We start from the raw sequence: 21,405 nt of genomic DNA, 5'->3' as shown, positions 1-21,405 counted from the left end.
AAAAAATTGAGCGAGTTACATTTTAAATGAGATGAAAGGTGTATAAACGGTGTTTTTAGTTTAAGAAAAATAAAAATTCAGAGAAACTTGGACGTTTGAATAATAATTTAATCTTTTATATGTTTACGGTAATAGACACAACAAATGCGTTCTAAATACTTTCCTTTTTTTTTACATGAATTATGGTTAAACCACTTTTTAAAATGATGTATTTAGAGAAATAATTTGTTGTCCTTTTAAAAAAAGAGTTATCTGTTTGTATGAAAAAAAAAATTTTTTTTCTCAAGTAGAAACAATTATATTTGCACTTTCTATACTTTTAAATCATACAAGAATTCTTAGCTTCAACTGATATTGCACGAAAAGATAATTCAAAATTGTAATTGTCGATTACGATCTTAAATGATTTACCGCGTTTCAATTGCGATGCAACATGAGAGAGTCATATCAGCACTCGACACTTTTATACCACACACGTTAAATAGACCACGTATAATTTTTTTGCTTAATGACGATTTTGCCGGAAAAAAGCAAGAAAAGTACTTGTAAAAATCTAAATACAATTTTTTTCTTCATTTAATTACCTGAATGTTAACTATACAAAATTATCCATCCAATGTCTTTACCAAGTTAGTCTTATAATGGTTAAATTAAAAATCAATGAATGGTAAATGGTAAATCAAGCATTTAAATCACGTTCACAAGCTGCTAACAGACTTCTTTTCGTACCATAAACGATTTTTTTTTTTTTAATCGACAATTCGCACGGATAACTAATTATTTTTGTTTCCGATAAAAATCAACGTGAGAGAGTGTGTATGTTATTATAACGCGTAAACATGGTAAAACTCACCTCCATCGACAGTAGCGGCAGAGGCAGCAGCAATGGCCAAAGTGACCGTAATTAAGAAGCGAAACATCGTGATTGTTTTTAGGTATGAAAAACTTAAAAGCGCCACTCGGGTATTTATACCGTTTTACATGCGACTCGCGTGTACATTTGTTACACCTACTTCGTCGAATTGTTTTTTATCTATATAATATATATATATCCTATCCATTGCAGATACGATAAAAAAACTATATATGCATGTATATCGCCCGTTTTATTGTTATCAAAGGCGATCCAGATAGCTCAATTACACATTATCGGATGGAATTTGTTTTATACATTAAGATTCATCACATACATTGCTCATATGCCACTCTCGCTGGCTTGCATTTGAAGCGCCTTATATACGTAAGTACCACACGATAAATCATAAGTGAGCTGCTGTCGTTGGAAAAGAAATTTTGGACGTTGCATGGACAGCCAATTTGTTGTAATGTTAAAAAAAAAAATCTACTTGAAAATCACGTCATTGACACGAATATGTATTGGTGTCAGACGATATCTCGGAATCAAACTAAGTACACCTAATGTACATATACCTATATTTCCAATCGTACGAAGTTAACGAAGTAGTTTTCTCACCATTGAAGTTTCGCTTGCGCTAAGAATTTTCGATACGATCATTTAATGAAAAAAAATAGTCAACGTACAAAAATGTTTCATCTTGACGAAAGCCCCTGGAAGCGCACGTACATACAATCTTAGCATAAAAATAAATTAAATAAAACTTGAATTCGTGCCGGCGGTGACATATGCCCAACTCATTCCTTTGCTTACACCGCATACGCATACTAAAAAGTCACTTATACCGCTGAATGATAAAAAAAAAAAAAAATAGGTCCGATTTGAATATTCATCAGAGAATTAGTATGTTTCTCAGCGCTCGCTTGATATGATTGTGGCATACTTTTGAACCAAGGAAACCTATGTACATATAGTAGATTTTTGTTAATGCGGTAATGAGGAGCCGTAGTTTTCACACCGTCGTTAATAACTATGGCAATGGTTTTTTTTTTTTTTTTTTGCAGAGAAAGCCACAAATAAGTACACCAAAAATCAAAAACAAAGGGCGTTTCTGCGAGATGTGTCGTGACTTGGTAGTCAGAGGAAGATTTCTTTCTTACCGACAAGCTGGGAGGAACTCTCTGATCCTTTTGTTAGCCTCAGAGAAATAAGAAAATATTATGGAAATCGGGTAAAAGGTAATAAAAGTGACAATACAAATTGAAAATGGATAAAAATTGTTGATTAATGATAAAATTTTTTTAATTAAGTCAAAGTTAAAAAACAGAATAGAGCATGAGAAAAGGCAGCTTTGTGTGTACCAATGAACTAGCAGTGATTTTATCAGGGAATAATGATGTAAGGTATTAAAGAATTTTTTTAATTTCGGTATATCAATGTTTGTATTAGATTTAGGGTTAATCTAAAAGTATCTATTCGCGCGGTAGCACATGGCACGTCCACATCATTACAAAAATAATTCATGTGAAAAAGTTCTTCCCAGCATATATTGGGTTTTAAATGGCTCATAATTTTCAAGCATCGAATAAAAGGGTGAATATCGATAAAAGGTAATTATTAAATTATTACACAAATCGTTCTGCTTGCTTAATTTATTTTCATCGTTCAAAATACGATGTATAAATTGAGAAAATATGTTTCAAATATTAGGCGCTGACAATCAATTGATTCTTATTACGTATTTATAAAATTCTAAGGACAGTGAGCAAATCCAGTCACAATAATAAATTAAAGTTGGATTTGTCACTTGAAATTTTATTTTTTACTTTTAGTTTTTTTTTTTTAATATTTTTTTATAACTTTTTTGCGTTAATTGGTGTCAGTTTCAACTAAATACGTTTTTAATTCATTTGAAAGTTTGCGGCTTTACGAATCAAATAATAATAATAAAAAAAAATAAAAAAAAGAATAACTAAAGCTACAATCACTTTAATAAATTATTAACTTGAATTAGAAGTTGTAAACAAACTAACTAAAAGAATCGATTGTATAACCATTTTTCTCTTGAACTGATAACGCAACTGGACTTACATCGTATGCCTCACATTATAATGATCGTGCTCGTCAATTTAGCATTTCGTATAGCATAAAAACAAAACATTAGGCTTGTGCAATCGCCTAGATGACTTATGACTATTTGCTCACAAGATTACGCAACACGAGTCTTCGCAATTGTGGAGTCGAAGGCGAAGATTCATCGAATTACGTAGAGAACAACGCACTCGATTAGCGATTAATGCGAGTGCCACCGTAACAATTATGTACAAGTTATTATTTTTTTTTTTTTTTACAAGCACTATTATGTACAAGTACTATTATTTGTTTTACTCCTACTTCTTGTTAATGGTTCATCAGTATCATATCTAAATTTCATATCGTAACATTCAAATGACTAAAAATAGTTGTAAAAAAGACGCGAGTTTCGCTTTTAATCACATATTAAAAGTTTTTACCCTAGATGTAACATTAAAAATGTTTAACAAAATTGGATATTATTATAAAAGTAACACTGATCTGTCATAAATAGACCATTATTTACATCCAAAATCTAGAGGAAAATTAATTAATTTAAAATCATAATCCTAACTGCTATATCAAACAAGTTTCAAGACTATTATTTACATATTTATTGTTACGCTGACGTTATCGTCGTCCTCAAATTCTTGAAGCTTCATTCTGTTCAAACTTATCATGTCTGGTATGTCGAGATAACTTTGTACTTTGTCAACTACCAGATTCGGAAGACAAGATTGAAAAACGGCATTAAGGTTGTCAACCACAGACGCTATGGCTTTAGTCTCCTCTTTGCTTATTGGTCTCAAACCCAAGACAAGGTTCCTGTCCAGCATGTTTGCATAGTCAGTGAAGTAGTGTGTATGATTCTCGAAGATACTACGAATGTTGGGCTTGTTGACATACGAAAGCAAGCTGCGCCTATTGCCCCGCAAGAACTGGTAGTACGTTATCTCGTCATCCATGGAAGTTGTCTTCAAAAGCTTAACTTCTTTGATGCAACAATTCTTAAAGTACTTGCATTCTTCCTTGAGTCTATACTCATGAGCCAAGATTCTCCTCAAACCGTCTTCCACTTGCAAGTCTGCTACGTCTCTCTTGATCATGTATTTCATTAGCAAAGTCTTTATGTCAGCGTTCAATGAAGCATAGCGTGGATTATTATGCAAATTGGCTACACTCGCTCCAAAATCTAATAGGAGTTCGAATATCTGTAGATAATTATGATCTATGGCGTACTGTAAGGCGGTCTTGCCATGAATATTTCGAATATTGACATCAGTGTTACAATGGAAGAGTAATTGTTTCACCAAAATCAAGTTGCCCTTCGATACCGCGTGATGAAGTGCCGTCATGCCTTCAACGTCCGCCTGATTTACATCTAACGTCTCTTGACGAAACAAAAGGTTAATGCACGCACCGTCGTCGTCGTTTACAATGGCAGCTACAAATGGGTTCCTACCGGAATCATCCGTAATGTTGACATCAGCGTTGTTTTCTACCAACAAACCAAGCATGAACAAGGAATGCTTATAAACCGCGTAGTGCAATGGCGTGCCACTGAACTTGGAGCGGGCATTTACGTCCACGCCGTTTTCGAGTAGCAACTGGACAAAGTCGTGCCTAACTTTATTGACCGCGTAATGCATCAGATTCGCGTCATTGTAGTCTCGTTCATGGAGATTAGCGCCATAACTCATGAGCAGCTTGAATGTTTCAATGTCACCGCCGAGCACCGCATGAAACAACGCTGTCCGACCGTCCGTGTCTCGACGATACAGTGGAAGACCACATCCTATTAAATATTCGACGATTCGGTAAGAACCCTTTCCACAGGCGATAAATAACAGTGCGTTGGACCATTCATCGTCACATATGACGCGTTGAGTACCTTCTAGAAGAGCTTGCAAAAGCTAAAATCAAAACATTTCTAGTTAACAATTACGTCAACACTCGAATGAGCATTGTTGAAGTTAATTTCAATTTGCAGACAAACCGACAACACGATAACGAACGAATGGCAAAGAAAGAAAAAAAAAAAAAAAAAAAAAAAAAAAAATGCAAAGCCCGATAAGTACAGCATTTTTATGAATTTTCGTGATTTGTAAAGTGAAAAACCACTTACGTTAGAGTCATTCATTCCTATAACCATGTGCCAATAAGTATCAGGCGCACGATGTGGGTAGACGATCTGGTCCGGATGGCAGCCTCGATCGATGAGCAATTTAATGACGTCGGTATTACCGCCGCGTATGGCATTGTGAAGCGTAGTGACCGGCCAAAGGGAGTTAGCCTGTACGACGGGCTCGGCGCCGAAGTGCAACAGCAACTCCGTCGCACAGAAATCTCCACGAGAAACCGCTATGTCTAAGGGTGTCTCTCTTTCAACGTTTTTCGCGTTGACATCGTACATATTGGACCAGAGTAACTCCTCCAGCTTATCATACTCCTGTTCCCTCACAGCTCGATGTAGGGGATACATTTCGAAGCTTTGGCTAAATCGAGCTGTCATTGGCAGCACACTGGGTACCTCATACCCAAGCTTTGGTTCAGGAGGGTGGTGGATCAAGCAGAACTGGCTAGAAGCGCCTCCATCACTTCCAAAGACGTATTGTGGCCGCCAAGTCCCGCAGTTTGTCTGTTAGACACACACGCAAGTTATTAATTTAAAATTTAATATTTATTTATTGGATTACCAAATTAGAAGATGTATGAATTATATGGTTTATATAGAAACAGTCTAGTAATGTATAAATGAAAAAATAAAATGGTTTTCTACAACAAATTATAAGGAAAATGCAACAATCAATCTATGTATACAAAATTTAGTAAAGTAAAATGAGGTACGTACATGAGACATTGTTTTTTTTTTAACGATCAGAGAAATAATGACTTGTAGAATCTATAGTTTTCTATAGTAATCAAGATACAAAGAAAGTTTATCCACAAAAAAGTTCTTAAATTTTTTCAACGAATAATCTTAGAAAAAAAATTCTAGAAACTCTTTCATTGAATTCTGCTCTTTTCATGCTAGAATAGTTGTGATTCACCAGTATTAGAAAGTATCAAAAACCGTAGAAAACTCACTTTAGGAACATATAGTAAAACCATTTTGACTTTGAAGACAGTTGTTTGAAGACCCACTTTGTATCTTGATTATACAATTCAAAATAATTGGACCTAAAAAGTCTTAAATAAAGAGTGATATTTAACTCACAAGTAAAATAAAATCAAAGTGTTTACAATAAAATAAAGCCGTTACACACAATGGAAACCTCTTATTTAATAGATAAACTCAATTCTATCAAAATTTATAACAATGAGCAGGTAAAATTTCTTACCTGGTGCATGTTGCTTTAATTCTCAAATTGTCTATTAGCTGCCTATCCAGTGTCACTTTTCTGATTGACCAAAAGATGTAATCTTCGATGATTTCCTGTTATTTTTTTCGGGCCATCTTTTCATCTGGATTAAAAATATATACAATCGTATAAATTCAATTCTTAAAACTTGAAAAACAATTCTTAACTGTAACACGTTTGATTCCATGAAAAACCAAATATTATTTTTAGTTACTCTAAACTAAGAAAATGATATAACCTTTCTCATTGTTTTAGTTGAACTGAAATGTTTACTAGGCAAAACTTGGAATATTTTTTTGTGAAAGTCTGTACACTTTAGGAACATAACATATCATTTAAACACAAGTTTGAATATAACAATAATAAGTTGAATATTGTGTCAATAGCTAATCATAATAACTGGGTAATAACACCAAGAGATAAAACACCAAATTAAATGTAACAAAAACTTCAAAGATCCAAACAATCTCATGTAATGCACAGAATAATTTGGTTACACGCCAAAAATATGAATCAACTTTAAATCTATAGATCTGATTAGCATTAAAAAATTGTGTATACATTATACTTTGGATCTAAACATATTGTGATACACATAATTTAGAAAATTCATACTTCATCTTAACCAGATAAATAGATGCAAAGCTTAAATAAAACCATTGAGACTAGATGAAGGTTACCCAGAATTCAGATAGAGATTCAGTGGTCCAGTCATAAACCTTGTGAGTTCACAGCCAAGAGATTACAGAAAGAGGCTACTTGACTTGTGGTGTTAGTCCACCTTGAAATGTAACTGATTTCTTAATAACCCAGGTCTTGCTTCTAATGGATTACAGAAAAAAGGTTAGATCTATTTCAAGTTTGTTGAACAAAAAATGATACTTGCTGATGTCTGAATGGAATTTGTAAGATATTGCAACAACCAAGCAGTTAATGCAAATACTTTATATATATAAACGTTAGTTATCGCTCTATGTTGAGTAATAGTACACGTAGTAAAAGGAGTGGGGATGTTTACTGCTAAATGAATAAATGTTTTTGTGACATGTGGGCGACTTAACATACATACATACACATACATATAAATAAAAAACCAGGTAATCACGAAAAACACGTCAATTGTCGATTTTAAGCACTCAACGAGCTCTATTGTGTAAACGCATTCGGTAATCTGAGCAAAGATTGTTGTAGACATTTACAGAATAGACCCGAAAAAACGTGAAAATTAAGCTATCCCAGCACTAGAACTCCGAATGGTGGTCCATGCACGACAGCACATTGACACAGGCAGCTGACCGTGGCCACTTTAATAAAGTAATAAAGTTGCAAAAGTACCCCTTGCTCAACACGAACGTCAAGATCAACGAATAATTTGCATTGATGGCCCCGCTAAAGTTTAATTTAGCCGTCAAAAGTTGTTCAACTCCGAGAGAGTACTCACTCGACCATAACCTCTACGCTGCTTTGAAATATCCAACGTTTTCATACTTGACTTTCGGTAACTTTCATTGACTAAGCGCCATATTAGCTAGTTCGTTGGGATATCTGCAAATTCTGCGCTGATTTCTTCGCACTAGTATGTTAACACGGACGATAAGCGGCGTCGAGGAAAACGAGAGAAATCAAGTGTATCGCACGCGAAGTCAGTCCTGTTGGTGTTAATCGACACAGGCACGGGAAAAAAGGGACGAAAAATCGCGTTCACAGCATGGAAACCTACGGTGGTATCCGATGGCCACTTTCTCCGCGCAGATTTACCTCGGATACAGTCGCGTAACACACTCTCCGGTCGCTTACTCGTTCACTGGCTCGATAAACGAGCAATATTTAAGAAAAAAATGCGACTAAGGATCTAACACAAATGTTTCACGCAGAAAGGACCAAGTAGGTATATCTCAACTCTGAAGTCACGAGAAAGCACGAGAACAAGTGTATGTAGGTAACACCTACACAAGTACTCTGCGCTCCGACTCCGACTGCTCCGAGCAGCTCGAGCTAAAATACGTTTTTATATCTGTATATAACCTACGTGTAAAAGAGAGAGGAGAGATTGTGTGTGCATGTGAAATGTGAATAGACCGAATAGACGTCGATGCCCCGATATATACATACAAATCCGGCTGTACATAGATATATTTCCCCAGGTGTCGGCACCTCTTCGTCGTCGTCGTCGTCGTCGTCGTCGGACGATCCTCCAATCCAACTGACATCTTCCTAACCTCAAACCACCCGTGCCGAGAGTGCGTGTGCGCGCGGGCGAGACACCGAGTTCACGAAATAATCACACCCGGCTTTAAAACGACAAACAACCAGGACACCCCAAGGACGGGTTTTATTGGTCTTCGCGGTTAACCGATGAATTTGTTAATACTTAAGTAAAAAAATATCATTCTTAATGCAAGTTAAATTACCTTGTCATGCAGACCTTTTCCACACGTGGGTTGTGAAAGTTCGCGGTAAAGATTTGTCGCGCTCGGTATTCTTGTGAGTCCCGTGCCGCGACTGGCTGGTCGCCGACTCGCAACGGCCAATCCTGAGGTTGCGGGACTATTCCTAGAGTGGGCGGCGACCGGCGCTGCCAAAGCCCGCGCGCGAGAGAGGAACAGACAGGACGACAGCTGCGGCAGCAGCACTTTAAACCATCCGCTTTAAACTTAAACTGTCCGAGCTGGGTATGTATAGTATATACTTACCACCGGCTTTAAATGTGTTATGTGTAAGCTACGTTTTTATTGTGTTGAAACTACTGCGCGTGTGTGTTTAAATGTTGTCACACGCGAGACGCGAGTCTCGAGAGTGCTCGTTACCCTCGCTCGATAAACTTTTTTTTTTTATAACGAACCCGGTACAATTGAAACAACTTTTCCGTGGTTTTGACGCCTGACTCGGTGTGTTATTTATGTGCATGTTTTAATGCACAACGTGAGATTACTTGTTTTATGACTTATACATGTTGCTCATCCTTCATCCGTTTAAATTAAGTCTACTGCTCTTGATGATGATGTCTGTCAAATTTAGAAAAACTTATCATAACTTTTAAATTCTTACATAGAATTGCGTACAATCAATTGTACCTATACCTCAATCACGCGTTATTTCCAGAATTTGATTTGCCTGTGCGCCCTCGTTAAAAATAAAAATTACATTTTGTATCGGGCAAAAACTACAATAACGATTGCTGACAAAAAAAAAATGAAAATAGCCGTGTTTTTATATTTAAACGTATACTTAATCATAGTCATTTCTGCCTTGGGTGATATATTATTAAAAACCGTCGGTGAAGTGAAGGCACCTACACTACGATCCGAAGCCGTATTACAACGTATATAGGCACAGGCCGCAGGTACGTATATTTTTCTTTTTTATCTGACAACACCTACGCGCCCTACTTCACATAAATCGTTGTAGGTATAAAGTATACAGAGGGGGATCAAGCGAGGAACCTAATTACCTAATTGATGCCCGCGAATCGATGCTACAGCGAGGACGGGGATAGATTGAAAAGCCAAAACAGTCAATTGCAATAAATTGACTTGATTATTTAAAAGCGCAAAGTCATATATACGTATACAGTCACCCGAGAATTGGCCATTTTTCCAACAAGTATGACGAGCCGATTGTGGGTGTTCTATGCTTTTGTTAAAGGGTGGATGATGTGAGTATATTTTTCCAAAAACGTTTAAATTTCGAGGTGTAACAATTTAGATAAGCTCTCTAGGTAAAAACGACGCGATTCCAAAATAGATAGCATACATCGATAATACGTTGAGTTTTTCGAATTATAAACTTTCGTGAATCTGACACACAAGCGCTATAAGTAAAATACTTCATTCTGTTTTTAACACGTCGTTAACTAACTTACTTGACATTGTATTCACAGAAATAATTACATCAATTTTCGTATTAATTTTCAGCGATAATTGATAAAGTGGCTGTTGTTTGATATTTAAAATCATCTCGCATTATAAAGCAGGAAACGTTTGTTTTAAAATGAGGATAAAATAAAATTACACGGATTTATGTACTTGCTCAATTTATTTCATCTTTCAAAATATGATGGACATACATTGGAAAAATATTTTTTACTATATTAGGCGCTGACAATCTTAAGTGTACCTTCATAAAATTCTAAAGGCCTCGACGAAAAGTTCAATTGTAATGCTTGCTACTTGAAAGTCTTTAGCAAAATTCAACAAACATTAGTTTGAACAGTAAACTTGATATCTATTTTGAAGAAAAATTGATCAACAAACAGATGGTGAAACAAGTTTGTATCTTCAACGAAAGCATCGCAGATAAACTTTTCATCATTACCGTAATTTATTATCGTATTAATCAATTTTCCGCAGCTTGAAATATTTGTTAGCTGAAAAAATGACTTGATTATTTCATCACAATAATAAACAAGATTCTTGAAAAACTTGGGATCTGCGTCTTCTTTGTCACTTGATATTTGTGAATCTTACCGACAATAGTTACTCTGTTATGATACAATTCTCATAAAATTCACGCAGATCCCTGCCACCCCAATAATAGCACCGATACGAGAGCATTAACAGTAGACAGCTTAAAAAAATAAAGAAAAGACTCTTCAAGTGCTGACTAGCAGATTATTTTAATCCATAATTCTTTTGTTTTTTTTCTCTTTTATAAAGATCACAGGTAAAATGGAAAAAATTGGCGCTCGTCTTATCCTAAACTCCTTATATTACTCACATGCCCGTTTCTCCGTTCAAACTTTACAACACAACAAAACATCATTAAGTATACGTTCATTTAATCAGCACCAAGTCTTGCTCACCTTAATCGTATGATTTTGCTAAACAGTAAATTTTAAACAAAAATGAATTATTTAATAAACGGAAACCAATTTTTAGAATTTCCTTGTACTTAAATACGAGGAAATCCGACAAGTATTTTTTTTAATAAGTGACACGCAAATACAATATATATATATATTGTGCAAAAGCTGCAACCGCTACACGATTTCGTCACCGCCATCCAAGCATTGAATTTATTAACATGTAGTACCTTCGGTCCTTACTATTTAATAAAATATTCACAAAAAATATGTGCGAAGCAAACATTTATCATATCCTTAGTTTAAAGTAAATGAACACAAAATTAAAGTACGAATTGTATAAGTACCGATAGTTTCTCCCAAAGGCAGTTCAATTGTTTTACTTACAAATGTAAAACAAGCGATCACATATTGCGATCGTCACGCAATTTGACAATCATTTTGTAAGCGACAGTTTAAAAATGGATTCATATATGTTGTAACATCGTGCCTTTATGCGGAAAGTGAGTTTAATAGAAATACTGAAAGTTATTTGTAGTACACCATAAACATACTGTAAAAATGTGCTTTGTTTTAAAAATTACGGGTTAAAAGTGAAAGTAGATACTGGAAAGCTATTGTATGAGAATTCAACCATTGGTAACACAATCACCTAGTTCCTCGATCACATACAGATTATATAAAATACCTTATTAAAAATTTCTACTTTTTTTTTTTTCTTGTTTTTGTATACTCACATCAGGCATTTTAATTCACTCATCGTATATCCGTATTTGATACGCATATCTGACGATTTAAACAAAGTAAACAAAGTTTGACACCATTTTTTTTTTTTTTTTTTTTTTTTTTTTTTTTACTGTAACTTCTTATTGCACTTCAAGTTGCGAGGTACTCGTGAAAAATACTATTTAGTGCGCACGATTTTCCTAGCATGTATTAAAAACACTTAGCTAATTTTTAATTCTGTAATGCTGAAAAAAAAATACATGTTTTAAATCAAATTACGTTTAGTTACGAAAATCACGTCCTATTGACAGCAGAGAAAGTTTTGATTCATCACTTTACTTAATATTTCAAGGGCAATTTTTCCAAGAATAAAATTTGAGGCATTGAAACTGTACACGTGCCAACGATTACCATTAAATGAAATAAAAAATTGTATAATTGATTAGGCTTTAAGCATATTCGTTGTCACATTGCTCAATCTTTTTTTATCAAATAAAATGTGATATCGACAAAGTGGTGTTCTTGATTGATAGTATCGTTATTTTTTTTTTTTTTTGAGTTATGCAATCAAAATATTAACATTGTTTCACAGTAAAATATTTGACTGTGCTGGTGTAAGCGCAAAACCAAGTACACTAAAGAAACAATAAAACACCGTAAATACAAATAAAACACTATGAATAAAAAAATTCAAAATTTATTATATAAAAAAAATAAACATTTTACTACAATTAAATGATTTAAACCAGTAAAAATTGAATAAACCATTTTACTTTTGCTAACGTAACTCGTAAAAAGAAAAGCCAGACGAAATAAAGTGGATGGAGGCTGGTTATCTTTTTCGATTTCTGAGTTTGCTGAATTGGTGCCAGCCAATCAACTGTTCATGCGTTCGTTTTATGCGCGCGAAAATACGAACCATAAAGTTATTTTTAAAAAAACAAGGACGGGTATTTTTCAACCTTATTCACTAGATATGATAAAAAGCTTGAAAAAGCCATGTGCGATGTGTAAGTACGTAGTTAAAAAGCATTTTATATTACAGTATAAATATCCGCTTATTACAATAAGTTTGGATAGGTACCTCGTTTATCTCTTATTTTACTTCGGCTTGTTTGATAAGGTATTATTTGAATCACTGGAGCTTATTGATTTTTTCCTATACTTATTTGCTTTTCTAAATATACAATTATTTCTTTATGCTCTTTGTAATTTAATATCGAGAAATTGTTTGGCAAAAGTTATTGATCGAAATTCCTAAAGAGAGCCAAAGAGAGTGGTAATGTTTTGTTTTGTTTTTTTTTTTTTTTAACTATGAAAACAAAAATTTATTCACTAAAAACGGTAGAGATATCAACCAATTCCGAGGAAAATAGAAGGTCCCTCAGCGTGTGCAATTTTACCTTGAATATTAGTTATTAAAATCAAGATATGCAACGATGCTTGACTTCATAACCGAATTTTTTTTCTACTCATCACGTACAACTTCAAATAAAAAAAAAACGTTAAAGCAAGTACACTTTGGCGACGCTCAAAATAAAAAATTTGCTAAAAACATATAAAATATTATAAACGATCTCAAAAATGCTAGCAACAACAAGTAATACACTATAATTTTCAATAAAAAAAAAAAAAACTCGTGCAAATAAATTAAGTTACTTTGTCTTTATCTCGCAAGAGCAATGAACGATACACGGGCGAAAAAAAAACTCGGCGCACTCCTTAGTCCAAGCGCAAAATAGTGTGCCAAAGACCAGATCTTCAAAATGATGAAGACGCACAGAAAGAAAAAAATTAAATCCGATCGTTTCAAATTTTATTATCATCGTCTCTCTGTACTCTCTCTCATCCCGAAATGGGCTATCTTCGCGACGCTTAAACTACAATTGGACTCCGAGTCAGCAGAGCCAACTATGCCCTGGCGAGCCTGTTTGATCGTTCGCTCGACTGATTGCACTTGCATTGTTCCGCGACTGTGGCGTTAATGTGCACCCTCGAGGTGATGTGTGGTAGGGAGCCCAGGAGATTGGTACCTCGCAAGCTCCCGGCGAAACTGCTGCGACCCAAAAACGTGTGGGCGCAGTTGTACAGTTTGGTCTGCAGTATGAGCACGTCGTCGAGATCCTCCTCGCTGAAGAAATAAAAACAAAATGACGATTTGTTGACAGGAAAAAAAAACAAAGAAAGAAGGAACTGACCTCGCAGACAGGAGAAATTTTTGAAATAATCTATTAGGTACTGTCTTTGGTCTATCGACGCTGTCCGCGTACAGATCAGTCTCTCTATTGTAAAGGTAGAGAAAGTCCGACAGTTGCTTAGCCGTGACGGCAGCTCTATCTTTGTCACCCAGTTTACTGTTTGGCAGCTGAAACAAAAACAAAATAATGTAACGATCTCTTTGGGTGATGAACGAAGTCACGTGACAGCTGTAACGATGGCTCACAGTGAACATGAAAGGCGTTCGTAAATTATTGGGCGATTGCTGCAGGAATTTGGAGACGAGATCGCAACAGACAAAATCGGGATTCTGCTGGGATATTTTGCGCAACACGTGGCTCAAATAGTGGCCGAAAGCTTTCCTGGCTTCCCCGGAACTGCAAGCATTGGTAAATAATCATTTTTTTTTTCTTTTTCTTTTTCTATATAAATATAGGTACAAGTAAGGCACCTCAATTTATTTCCCTCGTGCATCATTTGCATGACTTGGCTTTTGTACTTGTGGGTATCGGTATTGTCTAAATTTTCCTTGCTGTCGTTTCGATCCAAGCTCTGCTTGTGCCCCTTCACCAACGCTCTCTCGTATCTTTCGAACCTGCACCACAAAAGAGGATCACGTAACGGTACATGTATCGTATCACCACGTCAAGTGTTGCACAGGGTGTACAATATACACGTATACCTCGAGAGCCGATCCAGCTTGACTTCCGGAACAATGTAACCAGCTGCGCGACTTGCAGCGGGGAACAGCTGCTCGTGCAGCATCAAATTGTGATTGGTACTGGTGGCCTGCTGCACTCTGGCGGGCCCAAGGGGATCCGACACTATCGGTATTCCCGTCACGGGATCTGCAAACGTTGGGACTCAGTTTCACCTTTTTTTTTCTAAACAACAAAAAAATAAATGGCATAGACGTATATATGTATGTACCCAAGTACTGCGAATAGAGCTCCCACGACTTGGGACTCGGGAATATGAGGACGAATCCACCCCTGCGCTCAAACTGGGCCCTGGCCGAGGCCAATATTCGTTGCTGCTCGGAGCTCAGGCTGGACTTGGTGTTACCCGGTTTGGCAGTGGCAGGCTTCTTCTTCTGATTCAACGTCTCGGCCGAGTGAACCCTCCTGCACTGCGGATCATCCAAAGTTTCGTTACGTATACGCACTCGTACAATAGGGCACAAAGGTCTTATACACAGGAATATTACACTGGACATTCGCTTGGCGGGGTTGATGAGCCTGTTGGGCTGGGTGGTCTTTGGCCGGAGGATGGGGTCGACGGCTGGGACCCCGACGAGGGTGAGGAGGTCGGCTATGAGGGCTGACTTGACCCGGACGTCCAGCGGCGAGTCGCAGCCGAGGGACGGCATGAAGTTGACCTCGATCAGCCAGGGTTTCAGGGTGTCATCGATCAGGATGTCGAAGCCAAACAGTTCTGAGATTCGAGACGGGGGCATGATTATCCAAAGGGAAAAAGGTACGATTTGCGGGTGGCGCGAAAGGTGGGATTTACCGAAGCAGGTGTCGGGATGCTTGACGAACTGCTTGATGCCGCTGATTATTCCGGAGGCAGTGGCGAGGATGGACTTGATGATGACGTCCTCGATCCGTTGCATGAGCAGTTCGGTGTCTTGGCCGATGGAGCGCAGGTGCCTCAGGAGTGCCGACAGGGTCCACTTGTGGCCAACGTCCTCCGCGTCGGGATCCTCGCTCCTGGAAATCGGTCATCCGAAACTACAGTTTACCCGAAAAAAACAACGTTTTTTACGATTCCGGAGAGTATTCCTATAACTTGTGTGCGACAATTTACGGTTTTGTTGTCTACCGATAATTGCGTCAAGCGACCACCGGAGTCAAAACATTTTCTCGGGTATTAACGTGCTTCGCGAAAACTATTCTTGGACGACATCCAAATCAATGATCACTTTGTTTTCAACTACTTAGTTGTCGTTGAAAATTCGTCAACTTGTCCCACCAGTTTTACACGAAAACACGGTTGTTTACGCTTTAACGTCACGTTTACAACGAGCATGGCTAATATAGAAGCTCAGCGAGCAAAACACACGGCAAACGATGAATCAGCGATGGGCCACGTTGTAATTGATTGTTTTTTTTTTTTTTTTTTTTTTTTTCACAATATTGCCGAGTATTGCAATTGAAAGAGTACAATTAAACCTTTGCAGCTAGTAGCCAGAGATTGATACAAGTGAAAGGAAAGAAAATATTACACCAAACGATGGCATAAAGTGCCAAGAAAGAAAAAAAAAAAAAAAAAAAAAAACAGAATAAATCTCACTTGACGTAATCGACGTGAAACTTGTTGATGCTGTAGTTGCAGAGGTGCATGCACGGATTCCACACGTACTGGTTGCCACCGTCGTACTTGACAGTAGCGAAACGCACGAGGCCCTCCTCGTACAGGTAAATGACCAGTGGATCGTAATTCGTCACGGCCACGTACAACCGCAGGTCGCACTTGTGGCCGTCCACCAGCAGCGGGTTGTTTATGTACTGGGCGACTATCACCGACTCGTCCGTCAGGATCTTCTCCGGCTGCAAGTCACGGGAAATCCAAGATTTACGTGATAATATTGTTACGGGAAGGTGAAATTTTTTTCTTTTCTTCCTCGTCCTACTCCCCCCGATTCGATGCCGAGTAGCAAAGGCAAAAAAAGAAAGTGGTGAAAAAAAAAGGGGGGGAGGGGTGTAGGTATAGGGAAGGGCTTACGCTGTTGACGATGTAAATGCCGCGGCCGCAGGAGCTGGCCTTGGGTTTGACGATCCAGGGGCCCCTGTATCTGAAATGGGCGGTCACGAGCTCGCGCGCCTCGTTCGGCAGGACAAACGTCTGCGGTATGAAGTCGAGATTGCGGGTGCCCTTGCTGCGCTGCATCGCCTCTATGTTCTTGTACAGCCGATCTTTTCGCGTTATCTCGTACGATCTGTGCACGGGAGACAAAATAATTTTTTTTTTTTTTCTTTGAGCTGGCATTGTCTTTTTTTTTTTTCAATATATACGGATGCAATGGTTCAAGGGAACGTACTGAGATGCGAGAGGTTGACAAACGTAACAATAATAATGAAAAATCACACGAGGTAATGGAAAGACATTACATGGGAGCAAACATATTTACAAATTGTAATAATATAAACAAATTTCATTCTTCGATCGAGTCATATTTCAACAAAGAGTTATGAATTATTCAAGTATACGAGACGTGGAATATCACGTTTGTCAGATCGAGACGCTATAGGTGCATGAGTTCAGCTGCTATGGATTAACTTTTTTTTAAAAAGTGTCGATTGAGCCGAAAGTTGTGGAGATGATAAATTAGCTTTTAGATAAGTTTTAAAATAAATAAAAATTTCGTACAGGTACATTATTTAACTTGGTAATCGATGAAATTATCGTTTTTTTAAACTAAAATTGATTCGTTTGTAATTAACAACTTGATTGACTTTCGTGGCTTCACTATAGCGTTCTTTAATTTCTTTTGAAAGCAAGTAAAAACTACAAAAAAAAAAAAAAAAAAAAAAATAGTACAGAGCGATCGTAATTTTTACCAAGTATGTTTTTTTTAGTACCTTTTACCTCCACGTGTGACACGTATTTTGCGCGTCGTAGAGTCAACCAAATAACTGTTATAGCATACATTTAATTTATACAAATATGTATATACATATTTTTAGATATTTGATGTACAAGTGCGAGCGCACTATGATGTTTGTTCAATTCAGGTTGATTTTCAATTTGAAACTCGTGCGCGATTAATTCGAGGATTTGCTTATTAAATGGAGCGATCCCATGAATTTAAAGGAGCCTAGGGATTTGGACGTGCGCCAGCCAGCGCTTGAGGTAATTACATTGTCACTTGATACGCAAAAAGAGTTTTGCGCACACGTTTACGTAAATAGATACGTGTGAAAAGAAGAAGAAAAAAAAAAAAAATAATAATAATAATAAAGCTTACCTCGGAAAATGGTTGACTTTTTGGTAAGGCAGAAGATTACGAAGTACGTCCGGCTTTGGGTGGTTGCCTATCCACAAAATGTTGAACGTCGGCTCGTTGATGGAGACCTGAAACAAGAACATACAAAGTCCACCCCCGCGGCTCGATTAGGCTACATCTTGTACAGCGAAGGTTTTTTTTTTTTTTTTTTTTTTTCCCTGACCTGGATACGGATATGCTTGTGAGTGGTTTTTTCTTATTGTGACAGTTATTTTAGAGTATCGTTGGATTGTTCTATAGTATCTCGAAAATTTAAAAAATAAAAAATAAATCCTTGTTGGAGTGTTTCAAAATGCGTACAACAACAAGCTAGATTGGGTAAACGCTTTTTAATATATTTATTTTAATGGGAATACAAAACATGGCATTTCATCGCTTGTAGATGATTTTTTACGAGCATCGTGTTGCATCGCAAGGTCGTCACTTTCGAACGTAGTACACAGTTTTTGTGAATCGTTAAAAATGATCAAGGCCATTTTTATTTATCGAAAGTTTTATTCATCGACGCGATTGCACAACGTATATAGATTCAAGTTTTTCTTTTTTTCAAGTGATTAATTCTCACTATAGTATATGAAGTTGCAGTTAACGCACAAGCTAAAAATGAATGAGGCACCTTAACGTGTCAAATGAAAATTCAAGGTAAATTATGTATCGTAAATGTAAAGCTACCTAAGCAAAGTTTCATAAAAAAAAAAAAAAATGCTCTTGCTCTCAGGAAAAAAAAAAGTCCAACCGGAAGGCAACGAAACCATGAGAGCTGTTAGTACTATAAAGTACACGCCCATCCTTAAAAACTTCCTCTTGCCAAGTCACGAAGAGCCAAGCATGAACTTTTAGCCTTACGTCATACGGAGAGAGTATGTATAAGTGTATGTACATATAAAAGAACCCACTGTCGACTGTGTACAGTACGACGAAAACTTCTCCCATCCTTTGCTGATTCGGAAGAATCAACTCGAAAGCAAGTCGTGCGTAGGTGCATCCTACAGATGTGATTGTAAAAAAAGGAACTCTGGTTAAGAGTCCCCAAAATAATTTTGAGACGCACCTCTAAAATTTTTATTTTTTATCTCCCACTAGCCTCCAGAGACATGAAGAAATCAGTGAACGCGCTGATCCTTTTTTTTTTTTTCCAGATTTTTAATTGTGCTTCGCGCTGATTTTATCGTAGTATATAATTCATGCAATGCTTACAGACTTGGGCATGGATACATTTTTCATTTGTTTTTCAATTTTTTCAATTTTTTTTTTTTTCTTTTGCCAAAATTTCAATCCAATGTGTATGCCAAAAACTTTTTTTAATCAAAGTATTTAAATATCGAATTACAAGTGTACTGCACTTATCTGATGGAAAAAAGAATTTTTTTTCTCATTGTTTTTACGGATAGTGACAAATAAAAAATTATTTCAGCAAAAGAGAACGCACCTTGGTTGGGAAAATAAAATTTGTTTTTTTTTTCAAAGTTTTTAAGAATCTATAAAATGATGGTTTGCCTGAAGACATCAGCGAAGTGCCGCACGCGACTTGTACACATAGACGAGTGCTGCAAAGAGTATTCCACGCGCACACGAGTAGGTAGTACCTACTTATTATTATACTAGGCTCTTTTTAACGTGCGAAGATTTTAATTTCGAGAGCTTTTTCGTGTTCCCAGTTTATATTTTCTTCTTTGTACTCTCCGGGCCAACGTAGGTGGAAAACATATATATATATATATATATATATATATATATATATATATATATATAATCATTTAAATTTGTTTGCAAACTACGTAATATCTCTTGATTAAAATATAATTTTCAAGTATACAGAGAAAATTGAGCTTCCATTACTTTCACTTAAAAACTGCGCAGCTCACGAATACAATACATGGTCTTTTCTTGTTGCGTTAAAAAACATTGGTAGCGTGTTATTTTTGGACACTTGTCCCTTCATCCCATAAATGTGCCTCGTAACATTTTTTCCCCTTTATTAAGGATCCGTCGATATACACAGAGTTTATATTGAAGAATCTATAGGTAGGTGGGTAGTGTAGGTACCGTGTGCGTAACGTCATTCGCGTGTGCGTAAGTCAAATAAGAGACAAAGGCACGCATCGTGACGATCGTATATAGGTATAAAAATGTACAAGCGGCACGACATGACGTCGCGGACTATCCAAGGGCAAGATCGAGCGCGCAAAAAGTGAGCGTTGCCCGATAATGCAAGTACAGCTCGTTTGCCGCTACTGAACAGCATACGTTGTACACGATAAAAGGGGGTACAGCACAGCATACAAGTACACACGTCACACACGTGCTTTCCGCGCCGCTATACGGAGTACTTGCACACATTTTATACCCCTATACGCATGCGAGTCACGGCCTAACAGGCGCTTCCGCGCTTTCAAGGTTTATACTCGTTGACGTGCTCTTAAATGCTCGACGATGCGTTGACGACTTTAACGAAAGAAAAAAAGATTTTTCTCCCAAGTTTAACGAGAGGTGCCTTTCTTTTCGGCGATCGATCGCTCGTGATGATCTGGTACACTTTTACCGTCTTCCCGGCTGCACTTTCTCTTTCGTCCGGTCGCGAGCTTACCTCTTTCACCAGCCAATCATTGGTGTATTTTTACATTTATTTTCGCTACAACTTTTTGCCGAACATCATTTTTGTTTTCAACGATTTTTCGATACCTACGTCTGGTTTTACGACTCCAAACCGGATCTTCGAGTCAAAGTTTTTTTTTTTTTTTTTTTTTTTTTTTTTTTTTTTTTTCAGTTGGTACCTTCGAGCGTCAGGAGCCAAATGGTTATGATGCAGTCGGCAGAAAATTCACCGTGTGGATTATCGTACGTAGAGTTGCAGGAGATGCGTAATAAATAACAACAGCTTAATTGCTTCCTCGTCGACAAAGTACATTCAATTGTTCGGATTCTTTTATTGCTCCCTCCCTCTCCAGGTACATATTTATATCTGGGCGATCTTTGTCGCACGAAAATTGGACGATCACATGATTATTGTCGTTTTATGGAGGAAAATGTGGTTTGGTTATATAAACAATTCATGTTACTGTAGTCCGTGATTCAAAGAGACTGGATATTATTTGCTAAATTACAAATATCGCGCTACAGCTAAGCATTATTGGGAGAACAAAAATAATTGTGCTGTACAAGAAAAAAAATTATCAGCGCATTGGTCACGGGTTGCGGATAAATCGCTCGAGAAAGAGCAATAATTCTTTTGAATGTTTTTTCCAAATGTCAGGCGTATCGTGTGTAATAAAACACGCCCGTGTACCCTCGGAAAAATTGACAATCACGCGAAACGGTTTATCTCAATTAAAAGGCCCATCCGTCACGTCACGCGTCCGTA

At 37.0% G+C, this 21,405-nt stretch overlaps 2 protein-coding genes across 10 annotated transcripts in view; both read right to left on the bottom strand.

The window, feature by feature from the left end:
- Nucleotides 1-2,493: 2,493 nt before the first annotated feature.
- LOC106641965 (uncharacterized) lies at nt 2,494-8,916 on the bottom strand. 8 transcript variants are annotated; one of them, XM_014356565.3, is made up of 5 exons: nt 8,703-8,916; nt 6,271-6,394; nt 6,017-6,118; nt 5,055-5,567; nt 2,494-4,842 (listed from the first exon to the last, which is right to left on the bottom strand). In XM_014356565.3, exons 3-5 carry the CDS (start codon nt 6,038-6,040, stop codon nt 3,535-3,537), a joined length of 1,845 nt encoding a protein of 614 aa, XP_014212051.2. In that variant the 5' UTR covers nt 6,041-6,118; nt 6,271-6,394; nt 8,703-8,916; the 3' UTR covers nt 2,494-3,534. The 8 variants fall into 8 exon arrangements, with proteins under 8 accessions (XP_014212051.2, XP_089447331.1, XP_014212050.2 ...); XM_089591205.1 differs by lacking the exon at nt 8,703-8,916 and adding an exon at nt 8,404-8,620; XM_014356564.3 differs by lacking the exon at nt 8,703-8,916 and adding an exon at nt 7,733-8,245.
- A 3,583-nt stretch (nt 8,917-12,499) lies between these two features.
- The window catches only part of TTLL5 (Tubulin tyrosine ligase-like 5), a 56,412-nt gene continuing 47,506 nt past the window's right edge, over nt 12,500-21,405 (bottom strand). For both annotated transcript variants that reach the window (XM_089591112.1, XM_089591113.1), the window contains exons 5-15: nt 18,006-18,112; nt 16,763-16,976; nt 16,331-16,587; nt 15,548-15,747; nt 15,243-15,469; nt 14,966-15,164; nt 14,718-14,883; nt 14,487-14,630; nt 14,262-14,412; nt 14,017-14,183; nt 12,500-13,949 (exon numbers count right to left, since the gene is read on the bottom strand). In XM_089591112.1, the coding sequence (XP_089447238.1) occupies nt 13,730-13,949; nt 14,017-14,183; nt 14,262-14,412; nt 14,487-14,630; nt 14,718-14,883; nt 14,966-15,164; nt 15,243-15,469; nt 15,548-15,747; nt 16,331-16,587; nt 16,763-16,976; nt 18,006-18,112 (2,052 nt within the window). In that variant the 3' untranslated portion in view covers nt 12,500-13,729. The remainder of the gene's footprint in view (nt 13,950-14,016; nt 14,184-14,261; nt 14,413-14,486; nt 14,631-14,717; nt 14,884-14,965; nt 15,165-15,242; nt 15,470-15,547; nt 15,748-16,330; nt 16,588-16,762; nt 16,977-18,005; nt 18,113-21,405) is intronic.

Source organism: Copidosoma floridanum, unplaced genomic scaffold (genome assembly GCF_036245765.1).
Source record: "Copidosoma floridanum isolate Cflo_tuat_1 unplaced genomic scaffold, Cflo_Japanese_pri ptg000013l, whole genome shotgun sequence".
Classification (NCBI taxonomy): domain Eukaryota; kingdom Metazoa; phylum Arthropoda; class Insecta; order Hymenoptera; family Encyrtidae; genus Copidosoma; species Copidosoma floridanum.
The sequence above is the reverse complement of the archived record's forward strand: the minus strand, read 5'-3'. Positions and strand labels throughout refer to the sequence as shown.

Bases quoted from the DNA above. Each gene is read 5' to 3' on its own strand.
- LOC106641965 (XM_014356565.3), bottom strand. From the start codon at position 6,040: ATGGTTTTACTATATGTTCCTAAA. The intron at 5,568-6,016 runs GTGAGTTTTCTA...TGTGTCTAACAG, and splicing joins TTTTACTATATGTTCCTAAA to ACAAACTGCGGGACTTGGCG. The intron at 4,843-5,054 runs GTAAGTGGTTTT...TTTTGATTTTAG, and splicing joins TAGGAATGAATGACTCTAAC to CTTTTGCAAGCTCTTCTAGA.